The sequence below is a fragment of the Acipenser ruthenus genome, chromosome 9, assembly GCF_902713425.1.
Source record: "Acipenser ruthenus chromosome 9, fAciRut3.2 maternal haplotype, whole genome shotgun sequence".
Taxonomy (NCBI): Eukaryota; Metazoa; Chordata; class Actinopteri; order Acipenseriformes; family Acipenseridae; genus Acipenser; species Acipenser ruthenus.
The window spans coordinates 22,147,108-22,169,250 of NC_081197.1; the positions used below are offsets into that span (position 1 = coordinate 22,147,108).

Sequence of the window (22,143 nt, forward strand, 5' to 3'; positions counted from 1 at the left end):
GCAAATTAACTTTTGAATTTAGCTCGTGGTGGTGAACTTGCGGGATTATTCATGACACCTCCCCCAAAATTGAGGGAAAAGCACTTGCGAGAGAACAACTTGCAAACCTATTGTTATCAACTCAGCATCTATTTTGAATCTCACTCAAAAGGGCAACTTTTTTCGTAAAATATTTTGAATATTTGGCCCATTGTTTTTTCAAATGTATTTTATTTTTCCCTTTGTTGAAAACTTCTGACGTAGTCTGAAATAAAACATGTTTATTTTCTCTAATTTCATGAACAAACGGTTTCCATAATAGGCCTATGCATGTCATCTACCCAGGTTTATTTAATTAAAAGGTTCCAGTTTCCCGCCTGTTGAATAATACCGGTCATACTGCTTGATGTGCTGAGCAGTCACAGGTGGGATTGATTAATAGGGAGGAAGCTGATGCAGGAAGAGGGATAGTGTTGTTTTTTCAGACCCCGCTCCTTCCAAACCAACATTCTTGAGATGCTTCTGTCTGTCTGTTATTCCTGATTGAAAAAAAACAAAATCTATCATAGTAGACATATATGTAAATATGTGTGTGAACCCTCAGGACATGTAACTGGTGGTTCTGTATATCTTTATTTATTATTATTTACTTCTTAGCAGATGCCCTTATCCAGGGTGACTTACAATTGTTACAAGATAGCACATTATTTTTTACATACAATTACATTATTTTTTACATACAATTACCCATTTATACAGTTGGGTTTTTAGTGGAGCAATTTAGGTAAAGTACCTTGCTCAAGGGTACAGCAGCAGTGTCCCACACCTGGGACTGAACCCAAATAAATAAATAAAAATAAAAACGAAAATATTATAGCGTTCTTGGTTCCCACAGGCAGGCCACATCACACTGGGCGAGGCAATCCACACACAAACGGAGGGCGAGCGCGAACCCGGGATCTTTCGCACTGAGGCGTAGCGCCGATACCGCTGTACAAAGCAGCCGGTTGTTTTACAAGGAGCGTATATCGGGCTTATGTCTCTGTGTGTGATTACGTCACCTACCAGCCCTGCTGCCTTCCCCCGTGCACGCTACAATATTAATAACAAATCTGTATCAGCAGCATAACGGTATCCAATATTACCCGCTTGTTTTGCCGCATTTACCACCTTAGACGCCTTGCTCACTAAATATCGAGGTATCGCTAGATAGGTTATCATCCCCTCTTTGCAAAAAGCAAGGCGTCTAGGGGGGGTAAATGGGTCATCCGAAGACGTGCCCCCATGCGTTCTGTATAGGTTATAATGGGCTACACTTTGGGGTACTGCTGATCGTGGGGTACAGCTTGTTCACTAAAATCTTTAATGTTTTTACAAAAAGGGGTTATAACCTAGCTAGGGATACCTCGATATTTAGTGAGCAAGCCGTCTAAGGGGGGTTAAATGGGGCGAAACAAGCGGGTAATATAGGGTACCGCTATGCTGCTGATACAGATTTGTTATTAATATTTTCGTTTTCTTTTTTTAAAGAAGGAGCGATTATTTTTTAAATAGTGGCAATATATTAATTGAGCAAGATGTGTAAGTGAGTTAAAACACACAGAAAAAGGACACGCTGCTTTGTCAACTACATCGCAAATAAGGAACCGTGAATAAGTAACCAATTTCCAGGGTGGTTGAGGACCGCCGGTGCCTAACCCGGCAGGCAGACATTGGGGCGCAAGGCGAGACTACACTACACTCTAGGCGAGACGCCAGTCCATCGCAAGGTAACTAAGGGGCAATTTAGAGAGGCCAATCCACCCAGCCATCATGTCTGGACTCTGGGAGGAAACCGGAGTACCTAGAGGAAATCTACGCGAACACGAGGAGAACGTGCAAACTCCACGCAGACAGACCCCTGAGGCCGGAATCGTGCCGGACCCTGGAGCTGAGACAGCAGCGCTAACCACCGTCTCGCCGCACAACAAAGGTCCTAGTAAATATTCAGATACAGAATAATAATGTGCTAGTACTTCATATCGGTATGCAGAATGTGCTGTATTTTATTTTTTAAAACAAAGTAATCAAGTTCTTAAGATGAATACAAACAAGTTGTAGCCTTTAGGTGAGGTGGACAGTTTCTCTCTACCATTGTCATTGACTGTATTATACTACTGTATTTGCATATGGGAAATAGGGGCGGCTGGATTTGAAAGATTTACATGCAATGCAGGGGGCTCAGATCACATGTGCTCCCGCCGCCTGTGATCCGATTTAATTACTGGAATCCAAACTGAATGAAGCTTTTCAGTTCCGAGAAACTTTACAGCGTCACCCAACACACAGACAGCAGCAGCAGTAGCAACAACAACACTTATGCGCTGGGAGAGGAATTCGTCAGGGACATACAAACACAACACTGAGCCTTTACTGTAACACTGCACACTTCAGTGCAGACAACTCGATCAATGCTTTGTATTTTTTACTATACAACTATACTTCAATTTTTACTGCAGTAGGCTTACCTTTAAATTATGAGAATTAAATAATGGATTGAATGTTATTTTAAACTGGGGTTGAATGAACATGTGTGAATGTTCTGCTGCATGTTAAGTATTTTGGCTAAGGTTGGTACCAGGGACTTTTCCTCAATATTGTCCCTTACTGACTCCGCTTACCCTGCCTGATCTCAGTAAACAAAAGCCCCGAGTGAAGTAGCTCCCTTTCTCACGGGGTGTTTGTGAGGAGGACTTGCCAGTGCAGCAGGATGCCAGGTGCTGTCGGAGGAATGCTTCCAGAGCGTAATGGATTTTTGGGAGGAAAATCTCATATTTTTCCAGGAGAAAGTAGTCTCCCGTCCTTCCTCAGCTGTGTTTCCAAGGAATACCTTCGTAATTTTCAACACAACAAACGAGTTGGAAATTACCTTATTGGAAGGAAACTGGGAGAGGGCTCCTTTGCAAAAGTTAGAGAGGGATTACATGTCACGACGGGCGAAAAGGTATGTTTTTTCTTTTTAGTAAATGTATATATTTCAATCTAAAATAAATTAATTTAAAGGATATGTTATTTAAACTAAACAACAGTTCATACAAACCAAAATGAGAAATGTGTACGATATATAGACTTTGCACTGAGTTTCTACAAAGTAACTGGTTATTTAAGCTTATATAAATAAATCAAATTGCCACTTTTCACATTTAAATTGGATTCTTATCTTTTTAACTAACCGCTATTAAATTAATTATTGTAAAAACAGCCTGGACAGGTTTTGTTTGTTTTCACATTCCTCCACCCAGACGGACCCCCACTAAAAACCAGCAGCTTTGTGGACTGTTATCTCAATTTGTAAAGCGTTGAATGTTAGTATTATTTATTATTTATTTTTAGTGCCCAAAACTCACAGTTTAGGTTTAAAAAGGGACACATTCAGCACACCAGATGTGCCTCTGTGTGTCTCTCTCAGTCCTGGTCATTTATGTTGACAAAGTGGTATAAACCGGGGATTAATACCTTTTTTGTAACAACTCACAAGATGATGTTCTCTGTATACGAGTCCATCTGTGAAGGTAAAACAGAAAGTACCGTACACTAAAGTGAAATATTGACAGTACAAGGTGTTGTTAGTTTATTGTCAAAACTGGTAGCTCAGAGTAAGAGGACAGATTTAAAAATATATAACTGTTATGTTTTTGCATCAGTGCAAAGTTTACACTATTTAGTACTAAAAGAAAAAAAAACGGAATTTTAAAAAAAATATTAAAGCGCTGTATTTCAAATAGGGTTACATGTAATAAGCGCCAATAATTCAAATATAATACTATGTAACATATTTACTTTTGCATCAGTTTAAATGTATTAGTAAATGGTATACATGTTTATAACATGCAACTACATTTTAATTACAATTTGTCTCAGGGCTGTAGTAACAGATTGGTATTGTTTGCTTTTCTTTGCATATTTATATAAGTTATCCTATATATTAAATAGTTTCATTCACATTTGAAAACTATAATAGTCAAATAGATGCAAACATATTAAAATGATCCATTCAACTTTATTAATAACCAAATATATGTGTACAATTACAAATTATATATTATTGTAAATAACCCTGAGTACTAAAGTGTAGACTAATTGAAGAGAAGATGACCCTAACCAATATAAGAAATGTCCTACCTCAAAGGTTGTTATGTTGTTTAATAGAAATGTACTCAATATAATTTGACAAGCTTGGAAATAACCCATCAACAGTCAAGAGTGTACTGCATTGAACAGCAAACCAACATTTATTGTATTAACACATATATTTTCAGCCTTTTTATACAATTCGAATATTATTTCTAATATCATAAAATAACTTACAAGTCGTTCTCTTTAGTGAGAAAAAACGTCATTTTCTTCAGTTTGCACATGCCTCATTAGCTGTGCAACAATGAAGGTGACTCAATGCCCCAATGATGGGGATGCATTGAAATACAATTAAGTTGCCAATCTTTTTACAGGACGTTTGTGTTTTACACTTGCCTAGGTTGCCCATGAAAATCTACGGTATAGTTGCAACACTGTTTGGTTTCTATGTTTTTCACTGTATGCTATAAATGATATATTCATTATACTTACATACCATATATGTAACCTTATATCTTACTCTCTCTTAGGTTGCGATAAAGGTTATTGATAAAAAGAAAGCCAAGAAGGATTCTTATGTGACGAAGAACCTGAGACGTGAGGGCCAGATTCAACAAATGATCAGACACCCCAATATCACCCAGTTGCTGGACATACTGGAAACAGAAAACAGCTATTACCTGGTCATGGAGCTGTGCCCTGGAGGCAATTTAATGCACAAGATCTGTGAGAAGAAGAGACTGGAAGAATATGAAGCGCAGAAGTACATTAGACAACTGGTCATGGCAGTGGAGCACCTTCATAGAGCCGGGGTCGTTCACAGGTAACACAGCCTGTAATGTCTTTGTGAATTTAGTGCTGATGAAAGATGAGGGACAATGGCTACTGACTTCAGTCAGGCATGATACATGTCTAAAAGTAAACCTCAATCCTGACCTGAACACCCCCTGCCCTTCAGTCCCAAGTCAATTGTGCTGAATTGTGTGAAGATTTTATAACAGCTAGGTTGAGACCATCATACTTGTTTACGAGTTAAGATGTAAAACGCATTCAATTTGACAAACTTTCATGCAGCCATATATAAATATACACACACACACACACACACATATGCTCCTTTATTATTAATAATCCAGCTAAACATTTTTCCTAATAAAATAGATTAAAACGATCTTGAAAACTTGGTATTCTGTAACTTGACTTGTCTATACTGTATTTCTCTTCTGATAGTTTTCTGGGCTTGACTGTTCAGTAGGAGAAGTGTTTCAGAGAGCTAGAAACCTGAACAAGGCAACACAGTGTAGCTCCTGAGAAATAATGCCTTGTGACTTGAGACAACGTTTCAATTGTATGGCACACAAAAATGTCATGCATGCCAAATAATATAATTTAAGACACTGTGCTTGTCAGACTTTTGGGTAGAACCAAGTACAGTAAAGGTAATAATCGTAAACAGTGGGTTTTAGAAACAGAATTTTTGTGATGTATTAAACACAAACATATTTTGTTCCGTCTTTTGAATAAATTAAACATCCTGAATAAAGTGTTTTTTTGGGGGGGGGTTTGTATGGTTTCTCAACAATATGAAAAAGTGTGGAATTGTGTAATGTAATGTAAACACACTATAAATAAATAAATATACTGGAACAGTAGTAACTGCAGTAGTCATAACAGTTTGATAAGTTACTGTTTCCAAAATACAGTATCGTAAACTACAATGTTTCTAAGTTGAACCCTTCAATGCAGCTGTATTAGATATGAGGGGTTTACGTCTCTGTGCAGCTGTCGCATAACTAATCGAATACGTTTCTCCCTTTGCACGTGAATGTGCTTAACATCCAGCATTGATGAATTCATGACCATTAAAAACAGTGACATTGTGTGAAAAACAAACTTCTAGCTATTGTTTAAAAAGACTATGCCTTTTAAAAATGGTAATCTACAGGGTGACTTAATCACTATGTATTTTTTGCATCATATAATTTGTATGTACTTTGATTTCATTCAGAGACCTGAAGATAGAAAATCTTTTGCTGGACGAGGAGAACAATATAAAGCTTATAGGTAAAAGAAAATTAATTTAAAAAATGGATTTCCTTTCTGTACTGCTATTTTTTGCTTATTGAATATTGTTCCTTATTGTCATGTGTGTACAGTACAAAATACAGGTTACCACAGCCGTGTTTGTCATTTACAATACCAACAACTACATAAGCACTGTTTCTAATGCATCGTTCTGCTGATGCATCTAAATAAAGACTCTGTTCAATTGATATTAACAGCATGTGGTCTGAATACAATTCAGTTTAGATAATTAAAACAGAGCCCTTTGTGTGTCAGAGTTTGAACATCTCTTATCAGTACATTGGAGTCTCTTTAGTGTATTTTTGTCAATAAAAGCACCGGGTATGTAAAATGGCAGGGTGGGCCCTATTTTAATTAGGTAAATGGTTGTTGTACAGATCAGCTGCAATTCCTTTCATGTGTCTTTGTGAAGCAGATTAAAGCTGCACACTTATGTCATAAACACACATAACTGGCTCTAACTGTTTGCGTGGAATCTATTCAATAACAAGAGAAAACAAAATCATTGGTTGTCTGTTTACAACACCAACAATGTAATGTAAAAAGATATATGGGAGTCACATCAAAGACTTAAGAAAGTTTACAAACGAGAGGAGGCCATTCAGCCCATCTTGCTTGTTTGGTTGTCAGTAGCTTTTTGATCCCAGAATCTCATCAAGCAGCTTCTTGAAGGATCCCAGGGTGTCAGCTTCAACAACATTACTGGGGAGTTGGTTTCAGACCCTCACAATTATATGAATACAATTCCATCATTCTGCTAAAACACCATCATATATATATATATAATTGCTTTGGTAGAGGTGCTATTGGAGTTTTAAAAATTGTTTCCAATTGAATGAAAAATAAAATGTGTTTCAGAAAAGAATGGTTCTCCTTTGATAATGTACTGCATTTAAAGCAGTTGTTCTGGTATTTGTTCTTCCAAGAAATTTCAGTTTCATTTAATTGTTTTCTCAGATTTTGGCCTGAGCAATTGCGCTGGGATTTTGGGTTACTCTGATCCTTTTAGCACTCAGTGTGGAAGTCCAGCTTACGCTGCCCCAGAGCTCCTGTCCAGAAAGAAATACGGCCCAAAAGTGGATGTGTGGTCTATGTAAGTTACTTTACAATATCTTTTACTCAGATTTAAAGAAAATGCAATGTTTCCAAGCAAATTGCTGCTGGTTTTTGGTTTGCTGTCAAGACATGCTCATCAAATGTGGTATTTTGAATGGATGTAGCTTTGTGAAGAGATGGTTTTTCTCTAAATTACATGCTAAAAAGCTTCAATGGTTGCTGTGGCAAGGTGTGTTGCAGTGCGCAGGTGTAGAGGTGATGCAGTGTTCAAGATAACGACAGACAACAAAGTACTGGTGAAATGGTGGTTTTAATTTGTAATCCAATAGTCTGATGACAACAGTAAACAATAAATGGTTCAGTCCTGGAATAATAAGCACAGTATTTAAACACACACAACATACAAACACGAGTCCAAATCCAGGGTGAGTGCTATTAGTGCTCGTGGTGCAAATCCAATTTATCTGTGAACAATGGTGCAGTGTTGTCCGGGTTTGTGCTGGCCTGTAGCGACAGCTCCGGATCGTGTTAACCGTCTAGTAAATAACAAACAGTACAATTAGAACCGACAAAACAAACAAACACTAAACACTCACGGTAATATTTCACTCGTCCTTTAGCGTTCTCTTAACCATAAACAAAGGAACAGATCACCTAGCCACATCCCCTTCTTGTACCTTCAGTCACGCCCCCTTGGTTAGCGAGTGCAGCCGTTTCTCCTGCCATATCGCTTTCCCTCTGGGGCAATGATTTAATATACCACAGCTGTGCCCCCTTTCTAGATGGCTGACTTCCACCTACCCCTGGGAATGAATTGTCAGGCCATCCAGTCCAGGGCACTCTGTTCCATTTACACTGCGTCCTCACAGGTCAGGAGGGAGATTTATCACCAAGAATCATTCTGTCTCTGTCATAGTTGCTCATTATGTTGTTTTATTCCAAAGCTTTTTACTTGTGGTTTACTGAACAATGTACCTTTAATAATGCAGTTCATATTGTAACATGAATGGTTATAATATCGGTTTAATGTGATAAAAATGTCATGTAGCACAAAGTAATGCCTTAATTGATGATTATTATACAGGGTAAGCTACATTACCATCTGGTGTCACTTTGATAGTGGGTTGTAGACTTAGCCTTTCCATTTGTTTTACAGAGGTGTGAACATGTACGCAATGCTGATAGGAACTTTGCCATTTACTGTGGAGCCTTTCAGTCTGAGAGCCCTGCACCAGAAGATGGTGGACAAAGAAATGAACCCCCTCCCTGTCCACCTTTCTCCAGGTAATGAGCCTTCATGGTAGTATAGCTTCATATGTTTGGTTATTCCAAGTATTATAGTGTCATAGAGGCTTTATTTGTCCAGAAAGGTTAGTATAAAACTACAGTAACCAAATATACATATAAGTAATGTTTAGACATATTGGGCTATATTTTCAAAGTGTTTTCTCCATTCTTTAATTAAAAATATGAATGTTACAAAATGAAATACAAACAAGTTTAAAGTGCTTAAGAAACCTTGAAATATAAAACTTAGTTGTTTGATTCTAGTTTTGTCAAATTAACAGATGTTTTACCACGTTAAAAAATAGGAGTTAAAGTCTGGAGTAAACCCTTTGAAGTTTTCTATATGTAAAAGTTCATAATATTTGTCCATCTATCAGATGCTAATGTGGAACATTGAGTTTAAACTAATGGGTTCTTATTACAATTACAGTACTTATTGGTATTGTAGTGTTGTTAGTCAGCACCTACCTAGACAAATAGAAGTCTTCCACAGAAATCCAAGTATCTCTGATTGGCGATTGCTAAGGAAATTGCTTTTAAACTGTATAATGAGGTAGTGGTTGCAAGCTGTGCACATGGCTTATTCTGTCCTGGGTTTTTAGTAAAACACACTCTATCTTCTTATCCACATTAATATTGGTCATTATAGATTACTGTGCCATGTTTTATATGAAAATGAAATAATTTAATCTGGTTTCATATTCCACAAAACCTCACAACAGCTTTTTACTATTATTTTTACTACTAGGACTGTAGCACATCATACCAAGTTATTACTGCTTTATTACACTGATACCCATGTGGCAATAGCTATGTAAATGATTACCATTTGATGTCAAACTAAAAGGGAGACATCACCTTTCACCCAGTTACTACAAATGGTATACATGCTTCTCTTGAGTTGTTAGTGGTTAATGTAAACCATTCTTTGCATTAACTTCCTTTGGGATGACCTGGGGGTGGGCATTTGCAGTTCTCATAAATTAGAAGTGGGTCACAGCACAGAGCATCCTTAGGACATATTTTACTTTTATAAAAACGGTAAAATACAAGTTTTTTTCTTATAAAGGAAATCAGTGAAAAACCTACTTGGCTGTTATGTATGTGATGTGTATTTCATGCACCAGCACTAAAAGTTTTATACTTGACAAATAATGTTTAGTCAAGTGTTCCTTTGTGTATAAGCAGAAACATTTCAAGGAGAAAAACACTGGTTTGTTTTTGTTGTCACAAGGCTTCCAATACTTTTGAGCATCCCTGTATATAGTTCAAGTGACTAATAAGGACTTTTTCACTCTGAGCAGTAAACAAACTCCCCTTTTTACTGCTAGCTCAGCAGTATACCTTCCTCTGTGTGTGTGTGTCTATGTGTGTGTGTGTGTGTGTATGGGGAGGGAGGAGGGAGGAGGGAGGAGGGGGGGCGACCTAATTAACCCATATGTGTATTCCATGGGAGGCTTCTGTCTAGCAGGAACTTTAAGCTTTATTGTACAGCACTCTGTGGTAGTTTTGTGATGCTCCTCATTCTTTTCTGAATCTCTTGGAAAACAATGCACATATGCACAAATTACATAGTGTATCAAAATACATCAAATAAGTACAATACAACCATAATATGGCTGGTTTGGGTAGATGAATGAGGGCTCTTTCGTAAATTGAAAAATGTACGGTTCTGTTTGAGAATTTCTGAACTGTTAATTATAATTTTTAAGTAGTAAGTCAGATTTTAAACTAAACCCTCCTGCCCTGAACAAGTCTGCTTTTAGTTTGTATTGCTTTCTTAGTGCTACAGAAAGCATTCAGTGGACCTTTAGGCATTCTACTGCATTTCAATAGGAGTACTTGAAATAGTCAGCTAAAGACTCAGGCCCAAATTTAAAATGGGGAAAAACCAACTGCAAAAAGCCACGTAATGTGTGTGTTCAGTACGGCCGCTCTCATCATCAAAATAACGACCCATTTTATAAGACTAATTAGGTGAAGCAGGCGATTCCGCAATCAACCAATTTAAATACCCCTCACCACAATTAGCGGTGGAGAATTACTCACCTCTCACAATAAATAGCGGATTTTGGTCAACCCTGCTTGTGCAGGCTACATTCCAAAAGAAAATGACCTCAGCCTGGTACTAGCCATGGTGATGAGGATGCTCAAAAGCGAAAACTGAAATTTACCAATATGGAAGTGGAGATTTTGGTACAAGCAGTACTTGTAACACATGAAGATGTGTTACAAGCTCACAATACATCACCAGGACAAATGAATAAAATATGGACTGTGTGGTGGTTATTTACAAACCGCTAACCAAGATCATGCAACAGTCTCTTGACACAGGGGTTGTACCGACAGACTGGAAAATAGCAAACGTAATACCGATCCACAAAAAGGGAGACAAAACCGAACCAGGTAACTACAGACCAAAAAGCCTGACTTCTATTATATGTAAACTTATGGAAACTATAATAAGATCTCAAATGGAAAATTACCTATATGGTAACAATATCCTGGGAGACAGTCAGCATGGTTTTAGGAAAGGGAGATCGTGTCTAACTAACCTGCTTGATTTTTTTGAGGATGCAACATCGACAATTGATAATTGCAAAGCATACAACATGGTTTATTTCGATTTCAAGAAAGCTTTTGACAAAGTCCTGCATAAAAGATTAATTCTCAAACTGAACGCAGTAGGGATTCAAGGAAATGCATGCACATGGATTAGGGAGTGGTTAACATGTAGAAAACAGAAAGTACTGATTAGAGGAGAAACCTCAAAATGGAGTGAGGTAACCAGTGGTGTACCACAGGGATCAGTATTAGGTCCTCTGCTATTCCTAATCTACATTAATGATTTAGATTCTGGTATAGTAAGCAAACTTGTTAAATTTGCAGACGACACAAAAATAGGAGGAGTGGCAAACACTGTTGCAGCAGCAAAGGTCATTCAAAATGATCTAGACAGCATTCAGAACTGGGCAGACACATGGCAAATGACATTTAATAGAGAAAAGTGTAAAGTACTGCACACAGGCAATAAAAATGTGCATTATAAATATCATATGGGAGATACTGAAATTGAAGAAGGAATCTATGAAAAAGACCTAGTTTATGTTGACTCAGAAATGTCTTCATCTAGACAATGTGGGGAAGCTACAAAAAAAGGCCAACAAGATGCTCGGATATATTGTGAGAAGTGTTGAATTTAAATCAAGGGAAGTAATGTTAAAACTTTACAATGCATTAGTAAGACCTCACCTAGAATATTGTGTTCAGTTCTGGTCACCTCGTTACAAAAAGGAGATTGCTGCTCTAGAAAGAGTGCAAAGAAGAGCAAACAGAATTATCCCGGGTTTAAAAGGCATGTCGTATGCAGACAGGCTAAAAGAATTGAATCTATTCAGTCTTGAACAAAGAAGACTACGTGGTGATCTGATTCAAGCATTAAAAATCCTAAAAGGTATAGACAATGTTGACCCAGGGGACTTTTTTGACCTGAAGGACCAGGGTCACAAATGGATTAGATAAAGGGGCATTCAGAACAGAAAAAAGGAGGCACTTTTTTACACAGAGAATTGTGAGAGTATGGAACCAACTCCCCAGTAATGTTGTTGAAGCTGACACCCTGGGATCCTTCAAGAAGCTGCTTGATGATATTCTGGGATCAATAAGCTACTAACAACCAAACAAGCAAGATGGGCTGAATGGCCTCCACTCGTTTGTAAACTTTCATATGTTCTTATGTTCTTCTTAATAAACAAATGTACCACTTCAGAGTTTATAGTAGGTTGCTTATACATTACGACGCATCATCCAGTTACTGTGCTTCGCATATTATTTCAACTTTGTGTTTCTTATAGAATAATTTCAGGCATATAGACTTTAGAAACTTAAGAAACAATAAGTTTTATTTACTTACATCCATGGCAGTCAAACGGGTGGATAATCCTTCCATTGTTGTACAGCAATATGTTCCGCAACAATAACTTCATACAGGTTCATACGAACAGTCTTCAGTTTAACTACGATCTAACTATGACAGCAGTGTGGAGTAGTGGTTAGGGCTCTGGACTCTTGACCGGAGGATTGTAGGTTCAATCTCAGGTGGGGAACTGTGGCAAAGTGGTTGCTGATTATGTACAGGTGCAGAGGTGATGCAGTGCAGGAATAAACAGACAGAGATTTGTAATCCGGTATGGAAAAATATAAGTTTTATTTTCGTTATAATCCAGGTCTGGTGACCAAATAATAAACTCTGGTTATACACAGCGATGCGTAAAACACAGAGAACAGTAACAGGGATTGCAGCCCTAAACAATAAACACAGTATCTCCCCCAATATACAACCACGATCACCAGTCCTGGGTGTGTGCTGTAGTGCTCGTGGTGGATGACACAGTCTAAGGAGGCTGTGTGGTCCAGTGGTTAAAGAAAAGGGCTTGTAATCAGGAGGTCCCTGGTTCAAATCCCACCTCAGCCACTGACTTATTGTGTGACCCTGAGCAAGTCACTTAACCTCCTTGTGCTCCGTCTTGGCGTTTGCTAAAATAAAAATAATAATAAGTGATAAATAGTGCAGTGCTGTTCCGGATACAGTGCTGGGTCTTAGTGATAGCTCCGGAATGTGTTAGCCGTCTATAAACACACAACTAACAATTACAGACAAAACAAACACTCACAATACTTTTAATACACAGTGCACGGGTCCTTCCGGGTCTATTTTGAAACCAAAAGGGAAGGAAAAGATTTACAATTCTCCAGCCCCTTTTATGCGATTATGCATGACCCCTTGGTAAACGATTTCAGCTGACTCTATTGCCTGCAGCTGTTACCTCGTTTACCTTCCAGGTCAATACGTTCCCGCACCGGAGTCTCGTCTTTTTCCAGGCTGGCTGACTTCCTGACCAAGGGAATGAACTGTCAGGACAACCTGTCCAAAGCCTTTCCCTTTCGCTACTTAGTACCCTGTGACAGTCTGACTGAGTGGTGTCGTCAGAACCAGGAAATGAACACACAGTACTGCGAGTGAAATAGTGAATGAAAGCGCTGCTGCACGGTTTATTAATTACGGAAAAATAAAAGGTTTGAACAAACACAAAAACACTTTGTAAAATAAAATGGCACAGTAGCCAAAACGAACAGACAATAAACAGACAGACAGATAAACGAGTGGACGAACAGACAAACAAGTACAGTGCTGGTGCTTCCAGCACGCCACAGCAATTATTTCTCCACACCCGTTCTCCACGCACAAACACACATCTATATATACTGTTGTGCCGGGATTCAATTACTAATTAATTATTCACTTGAATCCAAGCACGTGAACTAATTCTGTGCAACCCCGTGCTCACATATTATTACATACTTTAAATGCACGTGAAGTGAAGTGCAATCCCTGTGCCTAAATACAATTATACAATTATACAGCTATATCTATACACCAACATTAACACACTACATGCAACATATAACACAGAAATGCACACGGGGTGGGGCACATTGCCACATACCCTCACAGGCCGAGAGTGAGATTTACAACCAGAACTCATTATATTTCCGTCACAGGGACACTGCTGTTGTACCCTTGAGCAAGGTACTTTACCTAGATTGCTCCAGTAAAAACCCAACTGTATAAATGGATAATTGTATGTAAAAAAAATAATGTGATATGTGAAATCATGTATAATGTGATATCTTGTAACAATTGTAAGTTGCCCTGGATAAGGGCGTCTGCTAAGAAATAAATAATAATAATAATAATAATAATAATAATAATAATAATAATAATAATAATAATAATAATAATAATAATAATAATAAAGTCTTATGCAGTTCCAACTCTCCCGTCTCTTATGTTTGTCTGTATTGCTTACTCTATGTATCGTTTTAAAGCATATCTGTATGGTCTATATGGTCGTAAAACTGTATTTGCTCTAGCTACAAACTAACTGCGTCATCTGTCCCTCTGTCCTTTTTTTTAGTTTTCTTTCCAACTCATATTTAACAATGCTGCCTGAACCAGTATTGTTAAATACCAGAATGCCATATTACAAAAAATACATTCTGTAGACATTACTAAAATAACGGTGCAGGATGAGCCCTCATTGTATTACATGTATGTAAGCCTTTTTCTTTTGTGCGCCTCGGAATATCGTTCCATCTTTTCTTAATCTCCTCCACTGTTCTTTTGCCTACACTCTAAGAAGTAAAGGCTCTCGTTAGAACCTTGCTTTGCCGCTGTGGGGAGACCTTTATAGGTGCTTCTAAGAACCTTTTTTTAACATGGATTCTATATTCTCTATTTGCAGACTTTCTGCAAACTGTGTCTCAACAACAAAAAACAACTTCACATTCTGACATTTGTTTTGTGTTAAAATAAAACAGTAGTGCTTGTGAATGTAGTGCTCATGAAAGATGGGACCACCCCACCCACCATTTCTGTGAGCAATACTAACCTAATCTTGAGCCGCCTTCAAGCAAAGACTGCTAATTTTCTGAATTATGCCAATCTGCATAATGTGATGTAGATTGATGTTAACGAGATTAAGTTGAGACCCACCAAACTCATTTCACATGTAACCTTAACCCAGGCTCAAGAGGTGAAAGGCTTGAAAGGCTAGTGATTTAGCACCACTATACCACTTATTATTATTTATTTCTTAGCAGACGCCCTTATCCAGTGTTATCCAGTGTTAGAAGATTGATCATACCTCTTAAGTTTAACATTTCTGACATTGTTGAATATCTGCATGTAAACCATGTATATAATGTAAGAGCATATATCCTAGTTTTAGTAGAAACATTTTACAAATAAAAGATCATATATATATTTACCATACCACATTCCAACCCACATTTCTAGTATTCAAGGTTATACACAAGCTAATCTGTATAGCACTTGTTAATATGCATCACATCAAAATAGACAAAGATACCTTCTTTTTGTTTAGCTTCTGCCTTCTTTGACATGGTGAATGATGGAACTGTTATCCAGCATAGGTCAGAGGTGGAATCTGGGTGTTATCTTTGACCTCGAGTAAACTTTAGAGACTCTTCAGATGGTTCACACTTTTGAAAAATCACTAGACTGAAGTCCTGTCTCTGTGTTTAATGTGTACAAACAAACAAAACTGCAGGGTCAATTGCTTTAATGAACAACAATGCTTTATTTCAACTAATGTTCTGTCTAGGTTACAGTTTGAATGCCACAGTCTACCAATAATGAATATCATTATATTACTTCAGTTTTGGGTTTACTTCATTGTATACTCATACAGAAATAAAAATAATCAATACTGTATATCGCCTTCAGGTCACATTTTTTTATTTTCATTTTTAAAAGTTTTAAAACAGTTTGTATAAACACTATATAGTTTGAGAATTTGCCCTGCCAAAACTTTGAAAAAAAAAACATAAATGCATTTTAAAATAGATACATAGATAGGAAACTGAACGTGGTACCATTGTGCAGGCAGTGACTGAAGGGTTATTTAAAAATGTACAGATATTTTCTTAGAAGAATGAAACAAGAAACAACTTGCAGAAAGGAAAAGTTATTGTTCTGGTTTCCCATTGCTGTAACATGTTCTACTGAAATCAAGCTGTGGCTTATCCCAGCGGGGTATGAGTAGATCAAATCAATCCTTAAGTCGGGTAGACAAACGTTTCAGCCAGTGCCTTCATCAGTGTTGACGCTGCCTACACATAAACATCTGTGCCATCCAATGTAGTTTCCTCCTGTTTTATTTACAGTTCACTGTTTCATTTGCAGCTGCAGTCAACATGCTGAGAAATCTACTTGAACCTGATCCAACAAAGCGCCCAAACATTCAGCAAGCTCTAGCTGAGCAGTGGCTTAATGAAAATTACCAAGGAAAACCTTTATATCGGACGCCTTATCCAAACAGGTACCAGCACTATAGTTTACACAATACATTGAGAGGAATAAGTACAAAGGGCTATTTTCTGATTGTGCGTTATATCAGGGTGGTGAGCTGTGAACTGGCAATGGATTTTAAAGCACTCATATGAAGGTTGCAGTTTCAATTTCAGTATATCTGCTGGCACACAACTGCATCCTTCCAGGCCAGGGAAGAGAGTACAGTTAAGGCTCATTGGTAGGGCACAGTTCTGAAAACTTCATTTCTTGATTTAATATCCTATTGTTGTTTGTGCTTATATAATTATTTACCAGGCTTACTACCTGTGTCTTTGTCAATCATAGAGACTGACACTGAAAAGATTCCTGAAAACTGAAGTTGTATAAATGACAGCTAGGGCTGTACAACTGTAATTTATGCCTGCTGTGCAACTGTGGCAACTGTTACTGTTACAGGAGGGGTGGGGGGCAGGGATATAGTCTTTTTAGAAGCAGTCCCACTAGTTAAAAACAGCAATAGAGATTGATATACAGCACATATAGTAATAAACATATCAGTTAAATATTATTAAAAGGCACAATATAAATGTTATTTTTTTATTATTAATTGTTTTTTATCATGTGGGATGAGGTTCCGGTACGTGTGCGTACTGATAAAGCATTGGAATGGTTACCAAGTTGTATGTGTGCCCTGTCTTTAGGATACACATGAAGGAGCTGAACCAGAGTGTGTTGCTGCACATGACTGAGAAACTGGGATACAAACACAGTGAAGTAGTCAACGCAGTGATATCCAACAGAGCCTGCCACACACTCACTGTCTACTTTCTGTTAAACAAGAAGCTGGAGAGATACTTAAGAGAACTTAAAGTAAGTAAAGTCTTGTACAGACTTGAGTGAATTGTATCTACATGGCAGTAAATACTTCTGATTAATATTTGCCAAACAATCCCTATTCTGCATTTTTCATGCAACTGGTGACTAATGCAAATTAATAAGTAGCTTTTTCTAAAAGGGGCCAGAAGCTTTCTGACCTCCCTGGATATGCTTGTGTAATCATTCCCACTGAAAAAAGCAAATGTTTCTTAAAACCTCCACCAAACAAATGTCCATTTTATTGCTAACGCTTGTTCAATTTGCTGTGCTGGTAACCCAGTCAGCAGGTTGTGCCGACAACCTGGGAAGCAGAGAGAGTTGCATGATCCACTGTCTGAGGCAGAGAGCTGTGAAAGCAGTAACTCAGCCTGTATGACTGACATGCCCTTCTGCTGCCAAGCTTTGTGACTGTGCTGTGAAGCAATATGATGGCAGTTGTGTGCATTTCAGCACAGTCAATAGATAATGCTTACATTTATTTGAATCACTTGAGAGTCCTAAGAAATTACCCTACTCCACTCCACTGTTAACAATTACATTTATGTAAAAATATCAGCAAGGCATTATAATAACATCCTTTTAAATGTGTCGTTTACAGCAGAATCGATATTAACATTCAACTTAAATAATCAGCCAACTGCCTTAACTAGTAAACTTCAGATTTTTAAGTGGTCACATGGCTTCATGCACACGAAGGCACCAATATTCAGTGTGTCCACATTTTCTCATAGTATTTTAAAATGTTTTCAAATGTATTAACCTTCATTATAATTTTTACATTACTAAATACTTAAAATATACATTTTATTTTATACTCAAGGAAAGAAAATTCAAGGAGCAAGAGAGAATAATTGAACTACAGCAGACACCTTGGAATAAAAAAATAGAGAAAATCCCTGTTGTGCCTAAACAGCACCCATGTACTCTGGCTCAAAGCACAAAGGCCTTGCTGATAGACAAAAAACCCCAACGAGCAATTCAGCAAGAGAGAGGTGAGAACTAACAGCTACACACTTAAATTGCACTGATGACTATTTGTGTAGAACCCTAGGATTTTTATATTTTGACTATCTAGAAATTTCAGAAATGCTGAGTCTTTCAGGACCCTCTTGAAAATAATACTTTTGTCTAGAATTTTCCTAAAAAACAGAGCAGGAATGAAGCTATGAAGCCTGGTAGAGATCTCACACCTGGCAGTGTTTATAGTATATCACTACTGCTAGATGTTGATACCATGTGCCCTGTCTTATCTTGAGAGGAATGCATTAGCTTGGATTCCATTCTTGATTCGGGGGGGATTTAATCTTAATTGCCTGTGCATTTTTCCTCCACTTTTTCACATTGATTCACAGATGAATGGGAGAAATTTCAACTGTGGTAAAGGTTTCAGCAGTACAGTGCTGTTTCGCCTAGCACACCAAGGTGTGACTGTCACCAGTCTATTATAATGATCTAAACAGAGGCACATATTAATACCACCACTCAGTTTGCCCCCAGGGTTAAATTATTGATCCTTATTACCACTAACTACCATACTAATACAGTGGAAAGTAGAGACCGAGCAAATTTATGAGTTATGAGTAAATTATCAACTGTTTCGAGTACCATTGAAAAGTGGCTGTCATTTTTTGGTCACAAATGACACTGGACCTCTTACAATCCCAGAGTATGAAAGAGCTTATATAAAACAATGAACTGGTGGTTGTTTTTAGATTTTTGCAAGGTGAACAAAAATGTATCTGCTTATTTAAAAATAATTGCTTATTGTTTCACTTTAATGAATTATTTTCAGTGTGTTTGCAGACTCTTCATTTTCTATGCATTACTACACTTTTGTTACCATGGTACACTGCAGTAACTAACAGGGTTGTGTCAATGTGTAAAGATAACAGAAATGTGTGTTAGGACAGAAATAGATCTACATTAACAGTGAATTTACATTAACCCTAAGTAAACGATAGCCTCATATACTGGTATATGTGTCCTAAATGAACCCTTCCTTCATTGCAGCACTTCTGCGTGGTATTTTATGTGCTGACGAAGCCAGTGAAGGTGGATGTGTCACTTCATGTTCCTTGGAATACCTGGAGATGCAGCCTACTTTTCCCAGAACACCACAACCCATTAGAAGACAAGAATATCTCCAGCAGGACAACTTCAGTTTGGGAAGGGAAGACAAGAACCCCCGGTTGGGAATAGGTTCAGATCATTCCACTGATTCTGTGGATAGAGAACCAGAACATACTGAATCAACACCCTGGTACAAATTTGCCAGCTCTGCATTCTCCCACAGGTTTTCAAATGAAAAACAGTCTCCTGCCTCACAGCTAGAACACACAAGTTCAAATAAGCCTGTGGTCTACAGCACACATGTGACCTTAACAGACGAGGACAAGAAGAGCCCATTGAAACCAGACAGGGTCTCTTCAGATTTGAATGTGTCTTACAACAAAGGGACTGGTGATTCAGGATGCCCAGGCTGTGTTAAAAACCGAGGGAGGTTCCCAATGATGGGTATAGGACAGATGCTGAGGAAAAGGAATCAAAATGTTCAATTTAAGACTGAGAAGCCTGTGGAAATGAACATGCCTGCCACAGCGCAGTCCTATCAGGTGCAGAACATGTTCTGTGCAACAGGGGCTCTGAAGAGTTTATGCTGACCAAAGCTTTACACAAAGTGGTTAATGGTTAAATTAAAAACCAAAGACACAATAAAATGGATAAACTTCAAACTACAGGTGTTATATTGTAGTTACCTTTTTGTAAAAATGAAGACTACAGGACACCAACAATGTACTCCTCTGGGGACATATTTTAATTGCACCATCATATTTTATGTTCTGTCACAAAAAAAATGTCAGTTGTTTGTGCATTTCAGGTTAACCCTTTGTGTGTAAAACCTGGGGTTATCTAAAGATAAAGAAACGAGTGGAGAACCACACACATCAAATGTTTAATGTATGGAAAATATTGGGCTGTACTTTGCACTTGTATAGTGAAGAGGCTTGAAATACCAAATAGCCTAGGTGATCCCAACTGAAATGAGAGTTTAGTCTCCACATCGCAGAACCACAACACAATTCAGCACAATTGGTACTGTTCTTGAGAGGTCTAGGACTGAATAATGGGGTGTTCAGGAGGGAAAAGAAAGCCTAGGGATGCTATTATAAAATGCAAGCATTATACAAGTACAATGCAAAAATAGCCAAACAGTGCTATTAGAGTCATATTTGACCCTGTGTAGTTCAGTGTCCAGTGTTTTTTTTTTAATTAACTTAATTAGGTTTGTTTGTACATTTTAGTGCTGTAATGGCTATTTGGTTTGTTGTTTTCTGTGTGTGTTTTCTGTTGGTAGGATTTGCTTGTTTCTGTGTCTTGGCATCAGAGTGCAGTTGTTCTGCAAGAACAGAATGGATTGTGCTCAGTTGAAGGATGAAAGAAAACTGAAAGCACGCAATAATAATATAGTTACTACAGAAGACTGTGATGAAGTATAAGCATTCACATTTAAGTTATTTCCGAGATAACAAAACATTCTTTCATGTAATAAATGTTAAGAAAGTATAAATACAGTAGTACAGAGCTTTATCTACTTATATTTTGAAGTGTATCTAAAACAAACTCATTGTAAATACAGTATTTTTTATTACATTTTGAACAGTTCAGGGAAATAAATGTGCAATTATTTGATTACAAAGTTTAAAATGCTTCTTATATGGAGCAACAGAAACTGTTTGACATTTCAAAGCTTTTAACACCTTATCCTGTAAGCTTTACAGCAAGTAAAAATTAAAAAAAAACAAAAACCTCAGAATAAAGTGGTAGCTCATCACTGCCATGGTGTAAGAGCCATATTACATGAGCATATGCCTGCCTACTGGTTTATAGCAGTGTTTGCAGGTATGTGTGGTGTGGACATTCCTTAGCACAATCTCTTAATGTAATTTTAGCTAACAACATCGTTCCATACATTTTGTCTGCCATGTACATCACTATATAGGTCTCAAATGCACATTTATGAAAGAAACACATGTTATAAAACATGATCTCTGAAACTACACGGTTAAATACATCTCTGTTTCCATGCCATGCTTTTAGACAGTCTTGTACTTCCTGTCAATAAGCAATCAGCTGCTTCCTCTGTTGACTGCCATGCTTTCAGCCTGTAACATGCTTTGACCCAGAAGACACTGCAGGGGTGAAACGACCAAGGAGGTAAAGCAGTAGCTATAACATGAGTTTCTTTACAAACTGCACATCTGAGACTTACCTGTATGTAGAAGTGCATGACGGGTCAATATTATTTGGTCAGCTACAATTACTTTAAGCTTACGTTCTGACCACTGTTGAAGTGGGCTAATGAAGGCTAATGAAAATTTACGTAAGTTATACCATGTAATGTCAATATGGTCAATTTGGTCTACGTTTTCACGGGCAAAACTAATAACCACTTGTCTGTTTTTTATGAAACTACCTTTGTGCTTTTGCTATGACATTCTATTCGACATGGGTATGGATAGAGATCATGGTGACTTTTTCATGGTACTAACACATGTAATATGCTATTTATACAGAGATATGTACGGTACCTATTTACTTTGTTATTAAAGTATATGGTCCCAAAAGAAAATGGTTTCTAAATGTGGTCTTGCCCAGACATTAAGCCACTCTAGCCTTAAACAGTTTGTATTGTCACCTAACTTCACATAAAACAGATACATTGGTACAAATCATGAATTTACCGGATAAAAACTTCATTCTTTAGATGTTTCAGAATGTTATTTGTACCATTACCAATAAAGTATGTGTAAAAGTAGGAGAAACTTTTATCAAATGTAATTATTAATGACTGTATGTTGGAACTACAGCTG

The 22,143-nt window shown here is 37.6% G+C and overlaps 1 protein-coding gene across 1 annotated transcript; it reads left to right on the plus strand.

Annotated features, from left to right (window-relative positions):
• The first annotated feature begins 1,724 nt into the window (after positions 1-1,724).
• LOC117406235 (hormonally up-regulated neu tumor-associated kinase homolog A-like) lies at positions 1,725-21,078 on the plus strand. Its single transcript, XM_059029709.1, has 9 exons — positions 1,725-2,962; positions 4,623-4,915; positions 6,101-6,156; positions 7,135-7,270; positions 8,390-8,517; positions 16,289-16,424; positions 17,098-17,266; positions 18,093-18,264; positions 19,283-21,078. Exons 1-9 carry the CDS (start codon positions 2,729-2,731, stop codon positions 19,930-19,932), a joined length of 1,974 nt encoding a protein of 657 aa, XP_058885692.1. The 5' UTR covers positions 1,725-2,728; the 3' UTR covers positions 19,933-21,078.
• Positions 21,079-22,143: the final 1,065 nt, after the last annotated feature.